Source organism: Elephantulus edwardii, unplaced genomic scaffold, assembly GCF_000299155.1.
Source record: "Elephantulus edwardii isolate Elephantulus edwardi_28Jun2011 unplaced genomic scaffold, EleEdw1.0 scaffold00164, whole genome shotgun sequence".
Classification (NCBI taxonomy): domain Eukaryota; kingdom Metazoa; phylum Chordata; class Mammalia; order Macroscelidea; family Macroscelididae; genus Elephantulus; species Elephantulus edwardii.
In genome coordinates this window covers 7,713,780-7,740,241 of record NW_006399914.1, presented here as the reverse complement: position 1 = coordinate 7,740,241, position 26,462 = coordinate 7,713,780, and the positions used below count along the sequence as shown (strand labels likewise).

At 40.4% G+C, this 26,462-nt stretch overlaps 1 protein-coding gene and 1 pseudogene across 2 annotated transcripts in view; both read right to left on the bottom strand.

The window, feature by feature from the left end:
• LOC102852953 overlaps window positions 1–11,717 on the bottom strand; it is a 19,969-nt pseudogene extending 8,252 nt beyond the window's left edge.
• A 1,825-nt stretch (window positions 11,718–13,542) lies between these two features.
• Window positions 13,543–26,462, bottom strand: part of TMOD2 (tropomodulin 2 (neuronal)) — a 90,408-nt gene continuing 77,488 nt past the window's right edge. Inside the window, exons 8-10 of one of the 2 annotated variants that reach the window (XM_006895322.1) lie at window positions 21,294–21,437; window positions 16,267–16,411; window positions 13,543–14,110 (exon numbers count right to left, since the gene is read on the bottom strand). In XM_006895322.1, the coding sequence (XP_006895384.1) occupies window positions 14,076–14,110; window positions 16,267–16,411; window positions 21,294–21,437 (324 nt within the window). In that variant the 3' untranslated portion in view covers window positions 13,543–14,075. The remainder of the gene's footprint in view (window positions 14,111–16,266; window positions 16,412–21,293; window positions 21,438–26,462) is intronic. The other variant, XM_006895323.1, reaches the window with a different exon arrangement.

Sequence of the window (26,462 nt, the reverse complement as noted above, 5' to 3'; positions counted from 1 at the left end):
ATATGTTGTTTCATGAAATTCTTCTGTGTCTTCCAATTCCTTTCAATAGAGTGACTCAGTATATTCTTTCCATCTTCTTTTAATACTTCCTGGATCATTTAGCATTCTGCCGAAAGCATCCTTGATTATAGCAACTCGAGGTTTGGATTTGTTCTTCAGTTCCCTGAGCTTAGATAAATGTTAAATTATCAAATTGAGAGAAGGTAGCACGTAATTAAGGTTAGGTCACTGGCAAAGTAAGTTTACACAACTGATGGACATGAGACTTGAACATAGGTAAATCCTAATATGCAATAGACTTAAGTCCAGGTGCCCCGAGAAAATAAGAACTGAGGCACAAATGGAAACTTGTACACCAATGTTCATAGCAGTGCTATTCACCATCACAAGAACATGGGAACAGCCCAGATGTCCAACCACAATCAAATGGATTGAGAGATTATGGTACATTCACACAATGAAGTACTACACAGCACACAGGAACTATGATTTCATAAATTATGGCCTAACTTAGGAGGGACTGGAGAGCATTATGCTGACTGAACTACTCAGTGCCACAAATACTGTATAAAACCATTACTGTAGAATGAGTATGAGGATCCAAGTGGGGGAGGGCAGGAGGAGAGGAATGAGAATGGGCAGAAGGTAGTTAGTTAATCATAGGGTTGTAGAATTTGATGGGGATGTGTGTGAAGGAAATGGGAAAGCTCTGGTGTAAAAAACAATGTATTTGAACTTTGTAAATAAATCAGTATTTTAAAAAATAAGTTTACCGTCAGATGCCATCAAGTAGAGTACAACTCATAGCAACCCTATGAACAACAGATCTGAACAATATTCTATCTTGTGCCAACCTCATTGTTTCTGGCATACTTGAGCCCATTGCTGCAGTTGCTGCATCAGTCCATCTGATTGAAGGTTTTCCTCTTTTACCAACCTTCACCTTTCCGAGCACGATGACCTTCTCCAAGAAACAGCTTCTCCTAACAAGAAATTTAAAAGTCACGGAGTCACTCCAAAAACTAGAGTACCAAATCCAAAAGAATGTGTCAAGAAAGTGGGGCCTTCTGGATGTTTCTCCAAGTAGGTAGACATGTCAAAGAAGTCATAAGAAGCAGTGTGTTCTCAGGGAGAAGGTGGTTATGCAGGTGAAACTCTTGAGTCGGCTCTAGTTTATATTTAGTACTTGGGGTGATAAAGGAGGGCCTCTGAGCCAAAAGCAAATGAAAAGTGAATTTTCAGAAGAAATAATGAATGGGATTCAATACTCTTTAAATTCTTGTCAAAGATCCTCACCATTGGACCAACTGACAACATCAGGATGGATGATGAAGAGATTGAGATTGCTCACAGCTTTAGTTTGCTTGGCTCCACAGTCAACACTCTCGGCACCAGTAGCCAGGAAATTAAAACACCTACTGCCATTGGAAAGTCTGCTGTTAGGAACCTCTCCAAAGTACTGAAGAGCAATGGTGTCTCTCTGGAGACTAAGGTGCGTCTGATACAGGCCATGGTGTTTGCTATCACTTGTTATGCATCAGGGAGTTGGACAGTGATTAAGGAGGATAGAAGGAGAGTTGATGCCTTTGAGCTGTGATGCTGGAGAAGAGTATTGAGGGTACTATGGACTGCTAGGAAAACAAACAGATTCATCCTGGAAAGGGTTAAACCGGGCAGCTTTTTGGAGGCAAGGATTCTGAGGCTCCGTCTAATATACTTTGGACATGTTGTAAAGAGGGAGAGGTCCTTGGAGAGGGAAATCATGCTTGGTAGCGCAGGAGGGAAAGGCCCTCTATGAGGTGGATTGATTCAGTGACTGGCGTAATCGGGATGGGTGTATCAGAGACGGTATGATTGGCACAGGACAGAGCAGAGTTTAGGGCTGTTGTACATAGGGTTACTATGAGTCGCAAGCGACTCAATAGCACATAACAACAACAACAAATTCTTGTCATAATCAAGCATAAAATGAAGCACTTTCCTGGCATGGATATCCATGGATATTTATTTAGGTCAGAATTTAAGGTAATGGCTAAGTACTTGTACACAATATATGACAGACACTGTTCTAAGTGTTTAACATATTGATCCTATTTCACAAAGAAATTGAGGTGAGGTTACTTGTATAAGCTCATATAACTAATGGAAGCAAAGTTTTAATCCAGGCAAGTATGATACCAGAGTCCATATTAGTTACAACTCAAAAGGCTGACAGAGAATACTAAATAATTTCGTTCTTGTCCCAGAAAATCATGAAAGAGCAACCACAGAAATTACAGACTCTCAAAAAAAAAAGAAATTACAGACTCTCCTTGCTTTTTAGGTGAACTGTAGGATAAATCTACAAAATGGCAAAATTGACTTTGAGAAAGGCAGACAGATAAGGGGTAGCATGCAGTAAGAGAATGACTGTTCTTTTTACTCATGGTCCAACCTTTGCAGTGTGATTTTAGAATTTTAGTTTAATGTTAAAAATTCTCAGAATAGTTTTAAATTATTATAAATAAAAAGTTATTATAAAAATTCAAAGTATAATGCTGAAACTTGTTGGGTTATGTCTATTCTGGCTCCCATTTACCTAACAAATTCTTAAGTATTTAATTAAATGTGCACATTTTCTTTTGATAAGGAATATCTCCCCCTGAACTCCCACCTCTAGTTATTTGTGATTTTTCTATCTACTTTTTATCTTTCTCATTGGCGTGCATTATAGTTCATTTCCCAAAGGCACTAGGCTAATATAAAAACTTTATATCAACACTTAGAAAACCAGTCCTTCATTACTTTTAAAAGGAGAGTTTATTATTTTCCAATATTCTTTACATTTCCACTTGGAAATTTTATTTCACACAAATAAATACATTATAACTTGGAAAGCTAAATGATCTTCATTAAGTAAAACGGCTTACTGTTTACCTTAGCTTTAGGTCTGGCTGGCTAATTACACAGGATCAAAAATTGCATCATTTGGGATCTTTATTAATTATCAGGGGAAAAATACTTAATTCCTCATACATTTTCCTTTATCACACATTTATTTCCATACAATCCTCATTCAAATTTAAGAGACAAATTAGTCTTTAATTCCCAATGAAAGTAATCAAGTTGACCACTTTTGATTGAAAAATTGCAAAATAAAAATTATGAGGATTTTTCTGTAACTGCTTATTAACTATCACCAATATAAGTTTAAACAGTTTCCGAAAGTATTATTTCCTTTGAAACAATTCAGGTACACATAAAGGTACACATTTACAGGCATCTAAACTGGTAAAACCACAGATTAGTAGCATGCAAATATTTTACATCTTTAAATACAATGAAAAGGTTTTCTTTGAACAGGTGAGGCAAAATTAAGATAAAGACTTAATTGAAATAGAAATATTCTACAAAGGATTTTTTAAAAAGTAAACAATAACAAAATGGTAGAGAGGAGAATTTTGAGTCAGAATAGTTTCTTAACTAAAGATTGTCACTGGCAATGTTTGGTATGAAAAGAAAATTTCTTCAGAAAGGATATTTCCTAGCCATCTCATTTCACCAGCAAGCCAATTGCTCTCTATTCACATTTATTTGAATTATCCACGGGAAATTTTTAATAATCATGAGTCACCTTCCCTCAATTGTTCAAATTGGCTTCCTCTATTTCCTAGTCAGTAAGTGTGTGCGTACACACACACACAAACACACACACACACACACACACACTTACACACTCACACTTTCTCTCTTATATATAAGCCTACACAAAGCATGCTATATTTGCTGTGCTCAATTTCCTTCTTTGCATTTCTGTTTCTTCCCCACCACATTTGGGGAGAAAAATACTAGATATATTAAAATAGTTTTATAGGAAAGATGCTCAAGAACTCAGTCTGAAGACTTTGTAAAACCTTCGGAGAGAAACAAATAACTACAGACTATTCTTTCTTAGATCAAAGGCTGCCCGGAGGGCAACAAGGTAGCAGTAGAGGAGTCCTTCGCCCATGTCCAGAGGCAGTGGACACATCAGAAGGTCACAGGCATTTTAGAGCTGGGAGAGCCTTGTGTGGGCCTGAGCCAATTCTAACCCACACTGACCTCCAGGACTTATCAGTAATGCCCCTTTAGGTTTCCTAGGCTGCAAATATTTATAGGAATAAATGAGCAAGTTTCTTCTCCCTAGAACTGCTGGTGAGTTCAAACTGCAGGCTTCCCGGTGAGCAGCTGAGCACTCCACCAGGGCTAGAAGAGCCCAAGAGAGGACCTGACCCACTCATTTCATTTTACAGATGAAGACAACATCCATGAGAGTCTTGCCTAAAGTCACACACAGCTTGTTATGGCAAAGCTGACACCCACATCAGTACTGTGTTTTAAAACAATATCACATGGTGAAACAATCTTGTGGGGCTGAAGGACAATTTAACACAAGCAGCATATATTAAGCACCGACTTTGTACAAGGCACCTTACCAGATGCTACTGAAGACACAAAGATTTTAATGGGACACAGTCTCTTGCCTACCAGTGCTTATGGAAGTCCTATGAGGCATGCATGATTCAAGGCCTTTCTTAGCAGAAACTCATACTGACCAAGGGCTAAGATTGCTGGTGATAACGAGGCAGCTGCTGGAGAGAGTCCATCTTATGCAGAGTCACCATTTCTCACCTTCATTATCAGAGCTAGTTCCTGTTAGATAGCTGCTGGACATGAACATTCTTGGAGCCCTATTGATAGTCTTCTCTCCTAGCCATCCAGTCCCACCAATAACTTTGATCTTTGCCTTCCCAACCCCATTGGAGACAGAGCTCAACAGGAGGGCAACTGCGTCCAAACTTGTTCACTTCTTAATCACTGTTTCCCCTTTGTGTCCAGCTATAAGCCCTCTACGAAGATTCTGTCTCCCAGGGTACTATCAGAGTGACCCCCAAACCACCCGACCATACACATCACTCAACTCCAGGCTGCTGGGTGGGTTCTGACTCCTAACGACCCTCCACTGAGTTTCTGAGGCTGTAAATCAAAGTGGGAGGCACTATCTCAGGAGTCACTGGTAAACATGAACCCCCAGAGACACACAGATTTTAGTGCAACTTCCTATGGAATCTGCTGCCAGAGCTCCCTTACACAAGTCACATGCTCACTGTACAGTTTTTACAAATGTGTGACCCCTTCCTGCATTGATAGCCTGTGTACTAGATGCATTATAAGCATAAGTACATTATTTACATGGGTGCTTTATTTGTGAAAAATATGGTAAAACCTCCAACCATTAAGCACCTTCCTAACTCTGAATTGAAAGTAAAATAATTCTGGTCCCTTTTCATACCCAGACTTGAACTCTCCATACTAGAAAAGTTCTGAAATATGTGGTTGTTGATTAGAAGGAGGAGGAAAAAAAACACCTCAAAATAAATAAGAGGCAGTAGAACGCATATGTGAATCTATATCAATAACATTGATCTCTTACTTTTGTACAAAGGTTTCCAGTTAACGCAGTCCTTTTATCCAATTATCTGATTATATTCTCACCACAACTCTGTGAGGTAGTTAGTGAAGACCCTATTATTCCCATTGTACAGCTAAAGTACGTCAGGCTTAAAAGATGAAGTGGCTTGCCCAAATCCACTCAGTTAACAAGTGTGGAGCCAAGAGTCCCGGTTTTTTTACTTCAAGTCAGTGCTAAAGAGACCCTAGAGAGTGTAAAATTGACAGATAATTTAACAAACTGCCTACGTTAATAAACTGTTAAGCGTTGGTGATGGGATTAGGATTCAGTCTCCAAAATTGTACTATAGCGCCCTTCCATAATACCAACTAGCCAAGCCAACATGCTCAGAATGACGGCCATGAATGATGCCACAGTAAAGTCAAGTTAGTTCACTCTTCTTTTCCATGTGTAGGTCTTCATCCCTCCTTCATACCCTCTCCCAAGTAATCGATGCATTCCTAACAGGGGGATGACGTTATACAGCCTTCCTAGACCAGCACCCAGAGTCAAGTTACAACGCACAGAATTCATCCTGCATCCAGTACAGGCCCAACAACCGCCATCACAGGCAGATGAAAAGGTTAGCTGAGTAGAGGTGTGCTTAGTTCTGCGATTAAAGATACATTTTTATTATATTCCATCCTTTTGCTTCCTCTCAAATCAGTGCCTCTACCTGACTAAACTCACAAACCACAAAATAAAGTCTAATCTGATCTAGAGCTGAGGAGCAGGAAAACTTCCTGAAGCTACATCTTGAGGGGCTGGAAACTTTTCTCTGCCAGTGTGGTACCAGGAAACTGGACCATGTGCCTTCTCTTTGGTGGGCTCAGCCTGAAGCCTCCATACATTTCTTTTGTGCGTCTCTCAATTCTTTAGCTTTGAGGATGGGGTGAGTGGCAGGGATTTATGAAATGGGGAGCAATACAGAAAGCTGGAGAGGGACTGTTGTTGGAAAGCTGAGTTAAGACATTTATTTTTAGTTCTGTGCTCATTAAGTTGAAAAACGGCTAGTATTTTATCTTCAGTAGAAAAGGGACAGAAAGCTTCAGGATCACAGCTTGGGTCATGACTGATAGTTCCAGCCAGTTTATGTCATTAATGTACCACAGAACCTAGTGTTTACAACACACCATCCCTGTTCACTTTTGCTGACGCTATAAAATCTTGAACTAAAGATAGTTATCAACTTTGCAAAAAGACACCATCTTAGCCCTTAAGACCCAGCAACCTAGAAAAGCATATGGACCCAGTATTTTTCTTCTCCATCTTCTCCACAGTACTTAGAGAAGGGCAACTGTATCAAAGCCATGACAAAAGGAACTATCTGCAAACTCTTCTGTGATTTCCACAGGGCTGTCTTCAACTGAAAACATGCTGATACTGTCAGCTTTAAGTCTGAGTGTCTGAAATGTCCACATGGCAGACATTTGGAGCACCCAGCTTCTCCTAAGGCTGGTGTCCTGCCAGGGACCATGTTTCTGTCTGGAAGAGAAGCAGCTGTTCTCTCCATTTGTCTGCCAGTCTTCCCTGTAGGGGAAACGAGGAGTGCAGGCATTGGAGTGATTTTTAAGTTTCTACAGGGACATGGACTGTCTCTGGAAGATGAACTGCATGTTCTATGGTGAGTGAGCAGCACGTGGCCTCAGCACGTAAATGATTATCTAACCCGGGTACGCAGTGATGGAACGGGGCAGAGGAAGAGTAGCTGGGAGATGCTGCCTCCCTTCAATCAGTTGTCCAGATGTAACCAAATACGTCACCAGAGTATTTGGTAACCTAGATGTATAAATATTCATATACAAGATACAATACAAAGATGGAAGGGAAGGGGTCTAATCATGCTGAAGATCAATGAACTTTCACACTTTAAACAGATGGACAACCTTGGTGCTGGAAGAGTAAAATGATTTCTGGCCTCTAATATTTATTTCTCAAGAGGTGTCCTCTATCTTGGTGATAAAATGTGGTTAGTGATATAAACCACAATTTCCAGGGAGCAATTTCACGCTTAACCCTGGGACTGTGACAAAAAGGGCAAGGGAAGTGGGACTGGGAGAGAATCTCCCTTCAATCATTTGTCCAGATGTAGCCAAATACCTAGTAAGATATTTGGGGACACACACACCCCACACACACATACACACACATTATTTATTTAAAATACACCCTATACAGATGAAAGGAAGCAACTTAGTCATGCTGATAAGGACAGAATAACTTCATTAAGCAAATGTCGTGCTTTCCAGACTTTGAAAATGTATTGCCTGAAAGTCATCTTCCACATGTGCTGTGACAGGTGTTGATGATATGAATCCTTAAGTACAGGTGAGTGACTTCATCCTAACCTGGGCCTGTACAATTATAAAAGGGTAGGAGAGGTAAGCCTGGGACAATTAGAGAGTCTCCTTCAAACAGGTGTCCAGATATTGCCAAGTATCTTGATATAATATTTGGCAAAACATGGACATAAAATTACTTTATTACATAAGATAGCATTATGATGGATGTCAATGGAGTTAAACAAGCTTCTGATCATGAAACTTAAAACACTTAAAACTTGCTTTCCCTTAAGACACTTCAGATGGATAGAGAAATGCCACCCTAGGCTAATTTAATGAGTTAGAGGCTCTCACAAATAAAAATTTATCTCCTCATAGTTATTATCTTCAAGATGTGAATTCTAACAGAAATGTAAAATTTAAAAAATGGTTAATGATAAGACAAACTGATTAATAATTAATACCTGGTCTCAAAGATTTGATTATATGTGACTCAACTTGTTTACAAGCTAAAAACTGCTACATTTTTAGTTAATATTTTGCTTTAACGCTATCACCAATTATCTGTACAGCAGAAACAGTAATAATTGAGATTCTGATTTTATTTTCCCCTTTTTCTCATCAAGATTTGCCAGTAACAGTTCTACCTTCAGTCTGTGTCATGGGACAGAGAGACTATGATAGAAGAGATAAGATTTCTTAAGAGTGAAGTGAAGAAAAGACTTGCATCTTGCCAGGAACTTAACATTTGGCTCTGAAACAAATCTAAATGGTAGGAAAAAGGATATACAAAAGAAATGTCCTCTCATTTGACAACATGATAGCCAAACATGTACACAGAGAAAAACAAGATAAAGTAGTATGCTGATGAATATGTAATAACCAGCAAACGCGATGGCCACACAACACAACAACAGTCAATTAACTACTCAGTAAACAAACCCCCCACAGAAATCAAAGCCATTGCTACCCAGGCAATTCTGGCTCATGACAACTCTGTGAAGAGTAGAACTGCTTCTCCGTGTGTTCTTGGCTATAAGCATTATGGAAGCAATCCATTAGTCCCTTCCTCCATGAAACTGGTGGGTGCATTCAAACCACTAACTTCTAAGAAATGGACCTCAATCCATCTGCACCACCCATGGAAGGGAGGAAAAGCCTTGATGGATAATGGTTGCTAATTTCCATAGTATAAATAATATTATCATGGCCAATTTAAATCTACAAATAAGAAGTTACTTAATACAGAGTTGGGAAGAGATGCACTGTAGGACACTATTATATTGCATTTCCACAATACACATGTAACAGGCAGAAAGAATTTCAATAGTAAAATGAAGTATTTTTTAGTACTTACTGATTCTAAGACTATTTATTTAATTGCACCCATTGCTTTCTACTCAGACTCAACTCATAGTTCACCTTCCAGCAGGTTTCCAAGGATAGAAATGATATTTGAGGAGACTGCCCATCTTCCTCTCTTGAGCCAGCTGGTGGATTTGAACCACCAAATAGGCACGACCTTTGAGTTATCAGCACAAGCCTCTACAGACTATGTCATCAGAGCACCCTCATTTAATTTTGAGTTCATATAATTTAATTTTGAGTCACAGTTCTGACCATATCAGCTGTATTTAATCTGCTCTCACTTTTCTTAAAATTTAATATTCAACAATCCTGTAGGAGTTGACTCCACAACACACCATAACTAATTGAGCGGGGGCTGTTGTTGAGTGTTGTCAAGTTGGAACCAAGTCATAGCTGATCCTCCAGCGGGTTTTTAGAGGCAGTAAACAGCTTTCTCCCCTAGAGCAGCTGGTGGATTCCAACGGTGTACCTTCAGATTGTAGTGCAGTTTTTTTTACCACTAGATGGGAGGGGAGGATCAATGGGGAGGAGAAATTAGGCCAAAGACCATTCAATAGCACATAATGTTTTCAGATAGATAGGAAGATAGAGCAGCGAACTAATTCAAGAATTTTCAAACTCCAAAGTTCATTATCACCAAATTGGAACAGACTCATAGATGACATTCCGGCAGGTTTTCCGAGGCTGTAGGGAGTTCTGGTGGTTTAATGGGAAGAAGCTGCACTGCAATCCTGAAAGCCCGTGATTCAAATCCAACCCGCTGCTCTGTGGGAGAAGGATGGGCAAATTGCCTCGGAAAACCTGCCAGAGGGCCAGCTATGGGTCGGTTCCGACTTGATGGTTCACAACAACAATGTAAACGGTATGGAAGGAGACTGCCTGTCTTTTTCTCTCAGAGCAGCTGGTAGATTCAAACCACTTGCCTTTGAATCGGCCGCACAACAGAGCCAACAAGGCCACAAGCATTCTCTCAAGAATTTTAAGCTTCCCAAAATGTTAGCATATTTTCACAGTTCCATCAAAAAAATGTAAAAAACTCTTAAGAAAATGAATGTTCTTGAAGACTTAAAGATCCAGATGTGGGCATTTATTACCGAGGTAAATGTACAATCTTATAAAGACAATCTTAAACAGCGAAAGTCCTGGTGATGCAGTGGCTATATGTACTCTGCTGTTAACTGGAAATTCTGTGGGCTCCTTGGTAGCGAGATGTAGCAGTTGGCTTCCATAAAGATTTACAGTCTTGGAAACCGTATGGGGACTTTCTACCCTGTCCTAGAGGGTTTACTATGAATCAACTCTATGTCCATTTATTTGTTTAGGTTTTTCCAACAGAATCAACTTGCTTCATAAGCAAAGTTTATTTTGTTTTACAACTACTAAGCACTGGAAGCAGGAGTGGCATCCACTTCCTAAACAACATGCCTCCAGAAACTCTATGAACTTTGGTAAATGATGATAGTTATAGAAAGGCTCCAGGCCTTTTGTTCATAAGGTCGCTAAGAGTCATGCTCGACTTGACAGCAATAAACTACAACAACAACTACTACTACTACTAAGCAACTCAGGGAGCTCTGACTGTAAGGAATTGTGCTGCCGATGCAAAGGTATGAGGTTCAAATCCACCAGCTGCTCTGGGGGAGAAAGATGGACAGTCTCTTCCTGTTTGATTTACCTCCTCTGAAAATCAGCTGGAGGGTCAGCTATGGGTTGGCTCTGACTGCACCATACACACAACAGTAACAACCAACTCAGGACCCTGAGGGCAGAGAACTCTACCCCAAGGGCAGGGGCTCCACTTTAGGAGCAGGGAAGTATGTTCCCAAAGCCCAAAGGGCTGCACCTAGAGCAAAGGAGATTGTGACCCTGTGTGCTGAGGTTAGAACCCCGAGTTCAAGGGTCACATATAAAAACCAAAGGGCTACAATCCTAGTAAAGAAGTTTGAACCCTGAGTTCAAGGGTCATACACTAAAAATCAAAAGGCTGTTCCTGGAGTGCAGGAGGGCTATACTCTGAGGGAAGGCAGAGGTCTGAACCCTGAGAGCAGGGGACGATCACACAAGAGCAGAATGTCATGCCTTTAATCTTGAGATGTGATAGTGTAAAATTTAGCATGATACTAATGCAGATATGTACCTTGAGTCATATCAGATTCTTTATGCTCTTGACATTTATCCTGGGTTGAATCATGATAGAATACTGCTGATTACTGAGAGTTAACAGTCTGGCACTTTTGTACAGAACATGATTAGCAAACATTTAAATACTGAGTAAACAGAAGATTGCAGATGTTGAGGGAATACAATGCAGTGATGAACAACTTAAAAAAAACTCCTGTTCCTTGACTACACTCCTGATATCAGATTGAACAGAGTCTTTGTTAAATTAATATAATTTTCCAAGAACTCACGTGACAGATCTGGCCATTATCCCCTAACTTACAGGTGAGAAGTAACCACTTGCTGGTGCTGGGGCTGATGTATGCCAGGTAGTGGGTATCAGATGGAAAATGGTGAAGGAGGAAGGCCCATGTGGTGTCCTGGTCAGAGATGGATGCTGACCAGGCTGGAGAGTGCGGCTCTTTCTGAATGCTCATCCAGCCAGAGCCTTGTCACAGGCTTGTAGGGCTCAGGGAAGCTGCTTAGAACAGCAAGTGGCTCGCACTACTGATAGGTTACATGGGGTTCATGCCAACTCACAGAGGTCCTATAGACAACAGAACGAAACCCTACCCCATCCCGCGCCATCCTCACAATCTCTGCTGTGCATATGCCCATTTCTGAAGTCACTGCTTCAGTCCATCTCGTAATCTTCTTTGTTGACTCGCTGCTTTTACAAGCATGGGATTTATTTTCCCCCCAGGGACTGACCCCTCCTGATAACATGCCCAAACATGTGAGACTCATGTTGCTTTGTGCCATCAAGTCAGAACTGACTCATAGACAACCCTCCAGTGGGTGTCCAGAGACTGTATACCATATAGAAAGAGATGGCTCATCTTTTTCCCTTGGAGCTGCTGGGAGATTTGACCTAAGTGCCTTTGGGTTGACAGCACTCCTTACCCACCCATTTGGCCACCAGAGCTCCCTAAAACTTCCACTCCCATCCCTGAGTGGGCTCTAACCACCAACTTCTCACAGGGATTAACTAATTTCACCATAGATACAGGCAGTTGAAACACAGAGTCAAACCAAAAACCATGTCCACTGCAGGCAGGTTGATGAAGAGTTATAACCAGACCCCACTGGGTTTTGAGGGCTGTAAATCTTTATTGGAAAATGCCCATCTTCCTCCTTTGGAATACCTTGTAGATTCAAAGCATTAACCTCCTGGAAGATCTACCTACAAGGCATATTCCTAGCTTTTAATGGCTTGAACTCTGAGTGTTAGACACTATAATGCTACCTGACAAGATCTAAACCAGTAAACAAAAGTCCTCTATTTGCAGCAGCCTGAAGGAACCAGTTGCTGTGCAGAAGAAAGACAGACAATCTCTTCCTGTGCAACTTATAGCCTCTGAAAACCCACTAAAGGTCAGGTCTGAGTCAGCGTCAACTCAACAGTATTTAACGTAGCAACAAAGTGGCAACTCAGGAACACTCAGCTGCTAGCACCATCTGAGTCAGGTCCACCTTCTGCCTAGACTGGCAAGCTCTTCAGCTCACAATCCCAGGGGGAAGAAGGAAAAAGAGAACAGGTGAGAAGAAAAGGAAAAAAGAGGGAGATGTCCAAGGTGATGTCAGAGTGCCGTCAACTGTGACTTCTGGCACTGGACACTTATCAAAGACACAGGAGCTCGGGCCAAAGACTGCAGTCAGGTTTCCTTTGCTTGGCGTTTCACTGCTTGATCAAAAGTTGAATGTACACTAGAGTGAAACAACTCAGCTATGCATTCTTACTCTTTGTCCTCCATCGACAGGCATCCAAACAAGTGATTTGTGAATGTCTGTATGGATCATGCCTTAAGGACTGCTGTGCAATCAACTAAGATATTGACATTTCATCCCACGACCTTGTTATGCTACAGATAAAGCAACAGATGTTTACAAAATTTTCAAAATAATGCAACCATGTGTGTCAGACAGGTTTTATGAAAGTGCAATTATTTAAGAATGTCCTGTTTCTAAAGCCTTTCTCTTATTAAACTTTAAATATTCCCCTACCATATCTATAAAACTTTAAAATAGCATTATTTTAAGTTGACTTGTCAGTAGACATGTTAATTTTGCTACTCTTGAGTCTGGCTTGAAGCAATATTGGTGGGTTAATACATATTTTATATTTTTGTGTTAATGTGTCAAAGAATCCCAATGCAATCTTGCTTTTATGAAGATACCACTGTCATCTTCATGAAAGCATGATGACAATATCCTCAATTAGGGGGACATTATGCATTTATCAGGGTTGGTTTTCTTTCTTTCTTTCTGGAACTCAGGGAGAATTTGTGCTTAAGTTGGTCACATTTTCTCACCCAGGGAAAGATTGGCAATACTAACTTCATATGTGGTCAGTAGAACACTTTTGATGCATCCAGCCTAACTCAAAGCTATGCATGTAAACAGAGATAGGCTTCTATCATAACCACAGTTAAACACACACTTTATATGCTAAATTCTGCTCAGTAATTAAAAAAAAAATTCATGTAGTAAAGCAAGACAACCTGATACGAAAGTGGTTATGGTAATTTTCGGTTATTGTTACTCACTAAACACTGTCCACTTGTGTAAGTTGCCAGAGGGGCCCACAAACAAATACAACAGTTGTATATATTAAAAATCCAAGATAAATAAGAAATGCTTAAAAAAGGAAAAGAATTACATTATTAGCTCTATGTTAACGGAAATGAACAACCTTCAATAAAATGGTCCCGATAGGGAAGAAGAAGAATTTTTGTTTGTTTCTAAATGGCCAAACGACAGCTGCCGTGGTGAACCATCACCTCTTCTTTGGAAGTTTACCGCCGGTCTCCTTCAACTCGCTTCTTACGAACTATGTAAGAAAGAGAAAAGGGGCGTAAAAAAATTAAATGAAGGGATATTGCTTTAGCAACATTAATCATGCAAAATTACCATCACACTTTTGAGGATATAGTTATCTTTAAAAAAAATAAAAGAGAATACAATTATTTTTAACTTCAATATATCACTATCCATGGCAATAAACAAAAATGATCAAATAATCCAGTGTCTGATGGGGTTTCCATTTCTTTGACATTTACATTTCTAAAAAGGTATGTTTGATAGTTGGGAATTTGTGTTAGAACTTTCCAATTTTCTTGGACAAGAAGGCCCAAAATAAAACCATTAAGTAGTGATTGGAGTTTCAATTATTTTTCTATAGTTGAACTTCCTCTCAGCTTCTCTGCAACTCAAACACCAAGTAGCTTTCAATCACAATCTAACTCAGATTACACTCGATAGTCATGGAAAAGTTCAGAGTTTCTAAACTTATTTCAAATAAAACCTAAGCATCAGTCTCCAAGGAAGGCAAGGCTCAGATAACCAACAAACTTGGAGATTAAAGGTCTCTTAATTGATAATGAATTTCAAAGACATTGGCAACCTGAACCTTTTGCATTTCCCTGTTCTGTAACCTTCCTCTTCTATCTTTAAAGACCTTTAGGTCTTTGGGAAGAACACGACATTAATGCTCCTGGATTTGACAGGAAGGTATTCCCTGACTCTGGTGCCCTCTCTTCTTTAAATAACCCAGCTTGTTTCTCCTGAACTGCAGGAAGTTAAGACAAAAAAGCTCTTGCCTGAAGCTGCTGCGCTTAAACACAGATCTGCTCTCCCAGTTTCCCCAAGTTTTGCCTGAAGCTGCTGCTCTTAAACACGGATCTGTTCTTCCTGTTCTTCTGCCTGACTTCTGAGCTCTCCATATTGCTGAGCCATGATCCATATCCTAGGTGTCTTTGGACTGCCGTCTGCACCATCCCAAAGCCCCATTAGCTGGGCTGCCTCCTGGTCTCACCCTCTGCATCTTGCATGTCAACACTTCCAGCCCCTGTGACCACACATACCACACTCTGGCTCAGAACTTCGGCTAAGTATGTCTGAGTAGAGGATTGAACAGCCTCTGCCTACTTCCCATGCGGATCTACCACCTGGCTTCCAACTTGCTCCTTACTGGAATCCTCCTCACAGCCAGAACTACACTTGGTGGAGTACTTTGCCCTGCTTCTGCCCTTCACCTGTCCAAGGTTTGACATTCTGTCCCTGACCCTCAAACTAGGTGGGGACTGTGGGCTGCTGTTGGCTCACTGCTTGCTAAGCTGGCTGGCTGCTCTTCGGTGTCCTTTCGTCATGCTGTTCCAGGTGGCTTTCCAATGTATCCCCTATGGCTATGCTGTGGTTGACCAGGACTGGCTTCTCTTCAATCAAACAGAAGATAAGCCTTCCAATTGGGCAGCAGGGAAGATTAAAAAGGAGACAGCTGGAAAAGCTTTGCTGTAACTCTTAAACTTAACCATGATAGGGGAGTTTCATTTGTTGTTGTTATGCTGTTATATGCTGTCAAGTCACCTGTGACTCATAGTGACCCTATGTACAACAGCCCTATACTCTGCTCTATCCTGCGCCAACCTTATTGTCTCTGAAACACCCACCCCCATTATCCCAGTCACTGAATCAATCTATCTCATCGAGGGTCTTACTCTCCTGTGCTGTCCCTCCACCCTTCCAAGCATGACATCCCTCTCCAAAGACTGGTCTATCCTTTGCTAGGGAGTTTCATATATCTAACAAATAAATTACCAAAATATCGGCCAAACTATTACCAAATTTAAACACAAGTGCAAAAACCCACTGAGGAGTAAAACGTAAGTGGACTGAGCTCCATGGCTTTACTTCTTTCTTCTGGTTTAGAATGATTATACATAAGTAGTACAGGAGAAGGAAATGGAAATCAAAGTACAATCAAAGGCTCTTTGGAAAAACTGAATAGTTCTTGAGAGGATGTAATGATGAGACCTGAACTCTGTTTTGTTTACCATCAGGCCTCCTATGAGCCCTCAGGTACCTGTGATGAAGGGGCAAGTGACACAAAAGATCAACGCAATGGGATGTCACATGTCTTGTCAGAAACGAGGAGATGGTTACCACATTTTTCTGATTGCTAATGGCATACAATTATAGATGCATTACCCAGGTCATTATTCTTTGTGATGGCAGCTGCCACCCTCGTTCTCGGCCCCTGCTTGGTAAACTGGTATCCAAACTTGAGGATCCTTGAGTTTTCCTCCAGCATCTGGGCAATTTCCATTTCCACGGCCGTTCCCAGCTGCTGCCTCTGGTTTATGGGCACAAACACACACACACACAGAGAACAACCAAGAAGAAAGAGGAGAGTCACTTGTTGGGGAAAGCAGCACATGGCTTCATTTTTGTACAAACAGGCAAATAAGAAAAAGTTTCAAACTGAAAGAGATGACGTTACTTGAGATGTCTTCTCCCACATAGTAATTTGGGTACTGTTTGTTGTTCAGAATCTGCTCATGACCCATAGTGAGAAACTAAGGAAATTATTTATGAGGGAAAGATGATCCCAGAGCCAAAATCAGAGACAAATAAACATTTGGTGTTTCAATTCACCTCAGTTGTGATTTCAACAAAAAAATGGTTTAGAGTAGTGAAACTATTTCATAGCAATCAATACAATTATTATATTTCCTCTTCTGGGATCCATATCTGTAAATGACAGATGGTTGATTCTCTCATCAGACCCTCACTAGGAAATCCTATAGAGGTTTTATTGGTGTTTACGTATCAAACACTTAACAACAGAGAAATCTCTAAGTGTTAAAAGTAGGTGAGAAAAACTGGATAAATTATGTTTACTGCACTGAAGCCGATGAGGGAGAGAATAGTTTAAAATTAATATATTTTAGGGCATTATGATTATCATAAGAGTCCGGAATGAGGGTTGCAGAGAGTATACGTGGGGTGGAGGTGGGGATGTGTGGGGTCGGGGAGGTGATTGTGTACCAATGAAGGAGTTTGTCTTTTGCTTTCCAAGGAGAGGAGTGAACTGGGGGTGGGGGTGGGGGGAGTGGGGAGAAAAGTGCAACAATGAATGAATGGAATTCTAAAATCTATGTAGATGTTCACTGAAATTAATAATAATAATAATTTTTTAAAAAGTAGGTGAGAAGAGTTTTGGAGTTTTTTTTACTTTATTTTTAGGATTTTTTTTTTTTTGTGTGTGTGTGTGTACTGTCAAATCAGATTGGACTGGTACAGGAGGAGATTGTTCCTCCTTCTCCGGCAAAGCATCTGGTGGATTGGAACTGCTCACCTCTGGGATTGCTGGAGCTTTTTTAAGTTGAGAAATTTTTTTTTGTAAAGTAGGGGATTGTAGAAATTGGACCATAAAGTTAAATTTAAGGGACAGTATATTTGTAATATATTCATAATTTTTTAAAAAATTACAAGTATAGGCTTGTTTTGAGAAAGTAAACAAATGACCATGTAAATATAAAAAAGCTCTACCCCCACAATCACCTACTAACCAAATCAAATGGCTTGGATCTCTCCTCTGGTTCAAAATCCACCAGCGGCTCTGAGGAAGTATCTATAAAATTTACAGCCCCAATAGAGGGTTATTATGAGTCAGAACTAACTTAATGGCAGTGAGTTTAGTTCTTTTTTAATAGAGAAAGCCAACTTGGCATATAGTATGTAGGCTTCTAAGTATTTTTTTATATAAATGAAAGCATTTCTTGTTAAACAAAGCTAGAAAGTCTTCAGTATCCGCATAAGAGGGTATTGTTGAAAGTAACTGTTACAGTATTTCCTAATTTGGAAAATGATCATCATTTTAAATTAAATATTTCAAATATACTATTATCTTATTTGTACCAACAAAATGTCTAAAGTAAAAATATCCCAAAATGTTAATATATTGTTTCATTCAGGGAAAAGACTGCAAATCCTTCTTTTTTCCTTTCAGAAAATTTTTTGAGTATAGGAACTATGAATAATAGGTTTTTTTCCCTTTTGAATAATAGTTTTTATTTTTGCTCTCTTTGGCAAGATAGTATGTTGATAGATATATAAAGAACCTAGGAGTGGAAGAAAATGACAATGGGAAGTGGCATGTGATACAGTGAATATAGAACATGCTTCTTTTGCAGACTAGGTCTTTGTTGCTGTTTTTCAAGAATTATTTGAAGCTTTTTGTGTTGCATAAATCCAGGACAAGTGAGCACCAGAATTTCGTACAATTGGCATATATCTTCTTTTCCTTTTTTCACTAAATAAATCAACAAATCCAGAAACAAAAGCTGATGCATACATATATCTTCAAATTACCTTTAAAAAAGAGTATTCATTTTCCCCCTATTCAAATTTATACATCTGTTTTATTATTATGCTTCACTGATTTTTCTTCTCCCAGAGGTTCCTGATGAAATCATTATACATTTATCTGGAGCCTGGCCACAGTGGCCCACTCACAGCAGTGGATTCATGGGAGGCCTTCATTTCATGGAGCAACCTATTGCTATGATGCTAAATTGGTCTCTGTGGCTGGCTCTGCCTTAGAGATTATTTTAAATCCTTCATTATACAGATGAGGAAACTGAGGTCTAGTTCCAACAATCTGTGGGTCATAAGGACAAAATCTGGGTGGAGGGCAAGTTCTGAACCATTTCCCCATTCTCGGAGTAAAGCAGCTCTCAGTTGGTTTCCCAGTTGTTCTAGAAAATTCTAATCCTCCTTGTCACCATGATGAAAAGTCATCACTTCAGAGGCTCACTGGGGACCTAAAACTGTAATGCTAAACAAATACATTCCTAAATGACTGAGATGATGTCATGAGACAGATGGTTTAGAGGAGATGTACAAGAGCAAGTTTAGACTTTGTATTCATGGTCTTCTTTACATACATTGAAGAGGAGTGATATATTCTAAATTTTTAGAACTCTACCTTATTCACTGGTGATTAAATTGGTAGCATGTTACCCTGCTAATAAAAATGTCATGTATCTCCAGAGGTTTAAATACACCAGCAACTCCTCAGGAGAAAAGTGGGCAGTCTCCTCTCATTAAGACTCATAGCCTCGGAAACCCTATGGAGGGTTCCCCACTGAGTGGAAACCAATGGGATAACAGTGAGTGTGTGTGAGTGAGCTCATTCATGGGGCGTAGGGCTGGCTGCCAGATACAAATTAACACCATCCAATTAAATCTGAATTTTAGACAAATAATGAATAATATTTTAGTATGAATCTTTCCCAAACATTGCATGGAGAAATTGATTAAACAATATGATTTAAAAAATTGACTGTTCACGTAAAATTCAATGGGAGCTATATTATATCTGGCAGCCCTAACTAGATGGCATGATGCAGGAAATCAGGAAAGTGGGGTTTCAAACTATTCTAAGCCATCATAAAAGGTTATCACTTTGGATCAGGTATCCATTTTTAGCTTAGACGACTCTGGAAATATTTACTAGGAGTCCATTTCTTTCTTATTAGTCTGTTCAGCAAATATCCGTGAGCTTTTACTTCTTTCCACTCCCTCCAGACTTTGTTTCCAGTGTCTGCTCCCTGATGCCTCGGTGTTAGTTTATTGGCAGCTGTGTACACATCAGAGCGTACAGCCTCGAGAGACCTGAGTGTATGCTGCCCTGGGGTGCATCCCCACAGCTGTGCCCTCCACATCTTTTACATCTTTGCACTGGGGAGAGCTATTTTGGTGAAGCTTTCCCTCTGGGGTTGGTGAGATGGAAGGAGGACTTATGACCCTGGGGTTTCCCTGCATTGAGCTCAAGAGAGAACTGGGACAAGGACCTGCACTGACAACTCACTTGCACTGGTTTGTTGAGAAAGCACAGCTGTCAGGGAATCTGTTCTGTGGGGACCTGGGACTTGATTAGATCTTTATGAGGTCTGGAGTAGGGAATTTCCGGATGAGGTCCCCAGGTATGCAGGAAATACTCTGAAAATCACTTCCTCCACTCCGCCACCCACGAACTCACAGGAGAACACGAGGCTGAAGCCTCTGTGCTCTCTCCTCTTTTGAGATCATTCCAGGGCCCTTTCTCTCCATTATTCAGTGTCCACACCCTCAGTCCCACCCAATCCTCATCACAGAAATGTCCCTGTAACCAAAGGGGCAGGGCACAGCCCTGCGGCTGTTAACAGTGTTGCTGTCTTTGGGCAGAAGCCAGCAGAAAAACTCTAAAGGCACTGGAGGCCAATGCTGGGACAGAGAGGCCTGCAAGCTACAGGCAATGGTAGTTCTAAGGACAAACTGCTTGTTTTCCTGTTGGGTGGGAACTTGAAAAGAACTGGAACAGAGTTAAGATTCTGACCACCACAGGGAGAGATGTGTGGAAACCTTGATTCCATTAAACAGGTTCTCTGTGTGGGCAGCAGCAACAGCAAAAATCCAGGTCTGTGTTTCTGGATGGGGTAGCCCCCGACTAGGGATAAGGAGTCTGAGTTTCTGGGCATGGCTGCCCTGCTTTCTCCTTCTGGTTAAGGTTGCAACAAGAGGCAAAAAGCAAGGCCAGGGCAGAATGGGCTGAGAGTTCAGAGGTGGTGATGATGACAAGCCACTGTTAGCATTTCCACCACTATTTCCTTTCATTTTCTTCTGGAACCCGACCGGCCTGGGGCTGAGGGCATAAACACAACAACAGTAAAAAAAATCAAATCCACTGCCAGTGTCTCCAGATCTTCCCAGCACATACATCAAAACCAGCTGCCAAGGAGTCCACGCTGACTCATAGCTGACCCCAGGTGTGTCAGAGCAGGGTTCTCAATGACTCCTCATGGCTTTCACAACTTACTTTTCAGAAGAAAATGGCCTCTGACTCAATTCCAGTTCATGGCAACTCAGCAGTACAGAGGAAGACAGCTGTAGGGTTTCCAAGGCTGTAAATCTTTACAGAAGCAGACTGTCCATCCTCCTGCCTTGGGGCAGCTAACTGCTATTATCCACACACCACCAGGGCTGCTCTGGGGACAGAGTGGGCTCTTTCTTCCTCTGGCTGTCCCACTGTGTTCTATTCATCAATACACTCTCTCACACCCCCGCTGCAGCATGAGCAGGAGCAACTCACAGAAAAGCCAAGACTTCAAATAAACTCAAGGAACCCTGTCTTTTCCCGAGTCCTCATGGCACAGGTGGCCCAAGAGGTGGCCTTGCCCAGTCTCCCTTACCTGATTGTCAATCTTGATTTCTGTCAAGGTGTCATTTTCTCTCAGTGCTTCTACCAGGGCCAGGATCCCAGTTCCAGTAATGAAATTGGATTCAATGTTGAGACTTTTCAAGGTCTTGTTTACTTTCAGCATATCTGCAAAAGCCTTATTTATATAAAAAGAAAAACAAGGGTTTCTCAAGATTTCTAACCTCAAAATTAAGTATTTTCCCATGATTGAAAAAAGAAAAGGTTAGTTATGATTACATTTTCATATAAGTAATAAAGACAATAAATCTGAAGTAAGAAGAAAATAGTTTAGTAGTTCTAGACCTATACATTATTCATACTTGTTAAATTTTTTTAAAGTACTGACACAGGATAGGTTTCATTTTGCTAGGGTATTTGAAATACTTATTACCAAGTTTTGGGGATTTTTAAGTTATTTTTTAAAAAATAAGGCATTTTGGGCACTGTAAATTTAGTCACATCACTTCAGGTTATCAAGATAACCTTTGGAATGAAACCACAACTCAGAATGGTAAATCCCCTGGCGATGCCCACACGTCTCACCAATTTCTCCTCTCTCAGTTTCCCACTGTAAAGAAGAAAACAGGTCGTTTTTATTCTAACAGTATGAGAAAATAAACCTAAAAAGGAACGCTCTCATCTTGAGAAGCTGTTGAAATATAGGAAACAAAGATTTTGGTGGAGAAATGAACATAAAAAAATTGACTTCCCAAAATGCCAGTAGTTCATTCTTGCTCAGGGCATTTCATTAAATCACTGCCTTCAGAGCAGACAGCAACTAGCACAGGACCTTCCCCACAGCGTCCCCTCAAAAGAGCAACTGTGCACCAATCTGTCAGAGAGAACTCTCCCAGGAAGAGCCTCGAGTGAGGAGGGTGCTAGGACTTAGCTAAGACACACACCGCAGAAAACAAAGTGTTTCCAGATCTTCACACCACATATATCAAAAACTTGCAGCTGAGGAATCCACGCTGACTCATAGCCGACCCCAGGTATGTCAGAGCTGGGTTCTCAATGACTCCTCAGGGCTTTCAATGGCTTACTTTTCAGAAGAAAACCGCCAGATCTTTCTTCGGACATGCATTTGAGTGAATGAAATCTATTGACTCTTCAGTTATCCACCAACTACATTAATTGTTTGGACAAACCATGGGCTCCAAATCAACTGCCGTTGAGTTGATTCTAAATCATGAAGCCCCTAAAAGATGTTAGGGTAAACTGCACTCCAGGGCAGTTTCAATGGCTGAATTTCTAGATGTAGAGCAACAATGAATACTGAGAAGGAAGGGAGCTCTCATGGTTTAATGGGTAAGGAGAAGTGCTGCAAACACAAGGGCAGGCAGTTCAAATCCAGCAGTGGCTCTGAGTGACAAAGATAAACCATCTCCTTCTGTGTGATTTACAGCCTCTGAAAAGCAGATTGAAGTTAAAATGAGTCAATTCAGACTCAAACATAGCAACAATAACAACGGGGGTGGAAGGTGGGGGGAAGACAAGCAGGTTAGCCTTGTTGTTATGCTCCAGTGAGTCAACTAAACATAGAGCAACCCTAGGAAAAATGGCTCTGAACCTTGCCCTATCCTAAGCCAACTTCATCATCTCCAACACATCTAACCCCATTGCCACAGTTACTCAGTATATCTCATCCTGGGTCTTCTTCTCTTGCACTGAACTTCTACCCTTCCAAGCATGTTGTTCTTCTCTGAGGACTGGCCCCTTCTGACAATAAACCTAAAATATGTGAAATGTAGTTTTAAAATTTTTGCCTCAAAGAACAATCTGGTTTCACCCTCTCCCAGGACAGACCTATTTGTTCTCTTGATGGTCCATGGTATGTTCAATATTCTTCTTCAGCACTACATACAGCTCAAAGGCCTTGTTTCTTCTTCATCACCCTTAAGTCTCCAGCTCTCAGATATATAGCAAGCAACTGAGAAGACTCAGTGCTGGATAAGGCATATCTTAGTCTTTAGATTGACATCATTGTTCTTTAGCACTCTGGAGAGGTCCTTGACAACAGATTTTCCCAATGACTCACCTTGTGATTTCCTGACTGCTGGTGCCAAGAGTGTTGATTATGGATCCAAGCAAGATTAAAGAATTAACTTAAATCTTTCCTCCATCTATCATGCTGCTGCTTATTGGCCCAGTGGTAAGGATTTTTGTTTTCTTGATGTTGAGATGCAATCCATATTGAAGGCTGCAGTACTTGATCTGCAGCAAGTGCTTCAAGTCCTCCACAGTTTCAACTAGTAAGCTTGTGTCATCTGCATATAACATAGGTTGTTGATGAATCTTCCTCCAATCCTGATGCCACATTCTTCTTCATAAAGTCCACTCTCCCAAATGATTTGTTCAGCATATAAATTGAAAAGGTATAGAGAAAGGATGCATGCCTGACATACTTCTTGATTTTGAATGATGCAGTGTTTCTTTGTTCTGTTTAGAGAACAGCTTCTTGGTCTAGGTAAACACAATCAAGTATTCTGGGATTTCCATTCTTCTCAATGTTAGCTCCAATTTATTGTGATCTATACAATCAAATGCCTTTGCATGGCTGATAAAATGCAAACAGACATAATTTTAGTACTCTGCTTTTAGCCAAGATCCATTTGATATCAGCAAGCAATGATATCCCCAGGGGCCATGGTCTCTTCTAAACTCAGCTTGTATTTCTGGCAGTTTTCTGTTAAAGTACTGTTCCACTCATTTATTTATAATCTTAAGCAGGATTTTGCTTGTGTGTGATATTATTGATATTGTTTGATAATGTACACATTCTGTTGGATCATCTTTTTTGGGAATGGGAATATATATGGATCACTTCCACTCAGTTGTCTGGGTGGCTGTCCTCCAGATTTCTCGGCCCAACCTTGTGAGAACATCCAGGGATGCATCTGTTTGTTGAAATATGTCAGTCGATAGTCCATCAACTCCTAGTCCTTATTTTTTGCATATTCCTTTAGCACAGGTTGGAATTTCTTCCTCTTTGCATTCAGCTGTTTTTGTGTATATATGAATGATAGTGCAATCTCCTCCCACATGATTTACAGCCTCTGAAAACCCACTAAAGGATAAGCTATGAGTTGGTTCTAAATAGTCAGCCCATAACAACAACAACAACACTACTGGTATACAAGTCAGGTTCAATGAATCTTTTTTGAGTGAATGAATGGATAGACAAACACTTTTGTTAGTGGTTGTTAGGCACTGTCAGTCAAGTATGACTCACTACATCAATAATATCAATAATAAATAAAATGTGGAGACTATTACATGGTGACAAATGGAAAAAATAAAGGCAACTCCTTAAAGGAGAGGTCTGCTGGTGAAACGGAACTATACAACTGTAGAGAAAATGATAGTGCTTCATACAAATTAACATTATCTTCCATCCACAAGTATGACTGGGTGACCAAGAGTTACCTGGCAACCACAGAGGTTTGGCAGATGATGGCTAAAGCTCTCAGATGCTAACCAAAAGGTCTGGAGTTTGGGGAGCTCTGGTGGGCTAATGGCAAGATGCTGCACTGCAATCCCAAAAGGTCTAGAGTTTAAACACAAGAGTTGTTTCTCTGAGAAAAGAGAAGGCAATATACTTCCATAAAGATTTACAGCCTCAGAAACTGGGGTAATTCCACTCTGTCCTGTCCTAGAGGGTCGAGATGAGTTGCAATGAAAGAGATGGCTAAGCATGTGAGTTTACTTTTGTAATTTATCTGTATGTACTTTAAATTAATCCACGTACACAGAACAGTAAACAGGGAAAAATTAAGAAAAGTTCTTACATCCCCATAGCTCAACTTTAAGCCAAACAATAGACAGGTCTATAAAGTGATCAGTGACATTCAGGAGGCACTGACACCTTAGAATCAGTCCTAGTGTCAGGTTTCTAACTGAAAGGTTGGGAGTTCAAATCCTCCAGCTGCTGCAAGAGAGAAAGATGGGCAGTCTCATAAGGTTTACAGCCTTAGAAATGCAATGGAAGGTCACTATGAGTTGGAAATCACTCACTGGCAATAAATTTGTTATAAAGTCAAAAGAGGAAAATTTGCTCAAGGATAAGGCCCAGAAAACAAGAAGGGATAAAATAGGATTAATGGGAAGGATAATTACAGGGAGGAAATGAGAAAAGTGCAATTATATCATCAGCATTGTATTTAATGTTTTAAAATAAAAAGTATATGAGTAGTTTAACAGAAAATTAATTTACATTGTAAAGTTTCATTCAAATAATAATTTTTTACAAGAATAAAAAAGAAATATTATTATTTTTTAAAAAGGAAAGAAATACTATTATGACCATATCATAGGGGACATCAAAGTTAATGGACATACCTAGTCTACAAAGACAGTGCTCTACATCCTACTTTTTTGGAGCAACTGTAATCTCAAAAGTCTACAAGCTGCCATCAGGGAGGCAACTATTGGTCTCTCTCAATTGGAGCAAAGAAGACTAAAGAAAATACAAGACTATCAGACCAAAGGACTAGTGGGCCATATGAACTTCATTAGCTTGAGACCAGAAAAGTGAGATGGTGTCTGGCTACCAACACTGGCTGCTTTAAAAGGGGTTTGAATGGAAGATCCTTGATAAAAGAGAAAGAATAATGTGGCATAAACAACAAATAGGGGAAAAGTTATCTGGTCTGAGAGAAACTGACAGAATCCTGGGATTACGGCCCTTAGTTATCTTCTAAGTTTGGAACTGAAATCACCTTTGTAGCTTAATTCCAGCTAAACAATAAAAGTCATTGTCATTGAGTTAGAATGAGACTCAAAGCTGATTCTCTAGGTGATTTCTCAGAGGCTTCAAATCATACAGAAGATTAAGCCCGCCTTTCTCCCTTGGAGCCACCAATGGATTTGAACCACAGAGCAACTCCTTACCCACTAGACAACCAGAGCGCCCTAATGAAAACAATAAATAGGCCTATAAAGTAGTCAGTAAACCAGAGAATAAAGCCCAGGGATAAAGCCTGGAAAGCAGGGTTGTTGTTGTTGTTTGTTGCTGTTATGTGCCGTCAGTCGTTTGCGACTCATAGCGACCCTATGTACAACAGCCCTAAACCCTGCTCTATCCTAAGCCAATTGCATTGCCTCTGACACACCCATCCCAATTACCCCAGTCACTGAATCAATCCACCTCATAGAGGGTCTT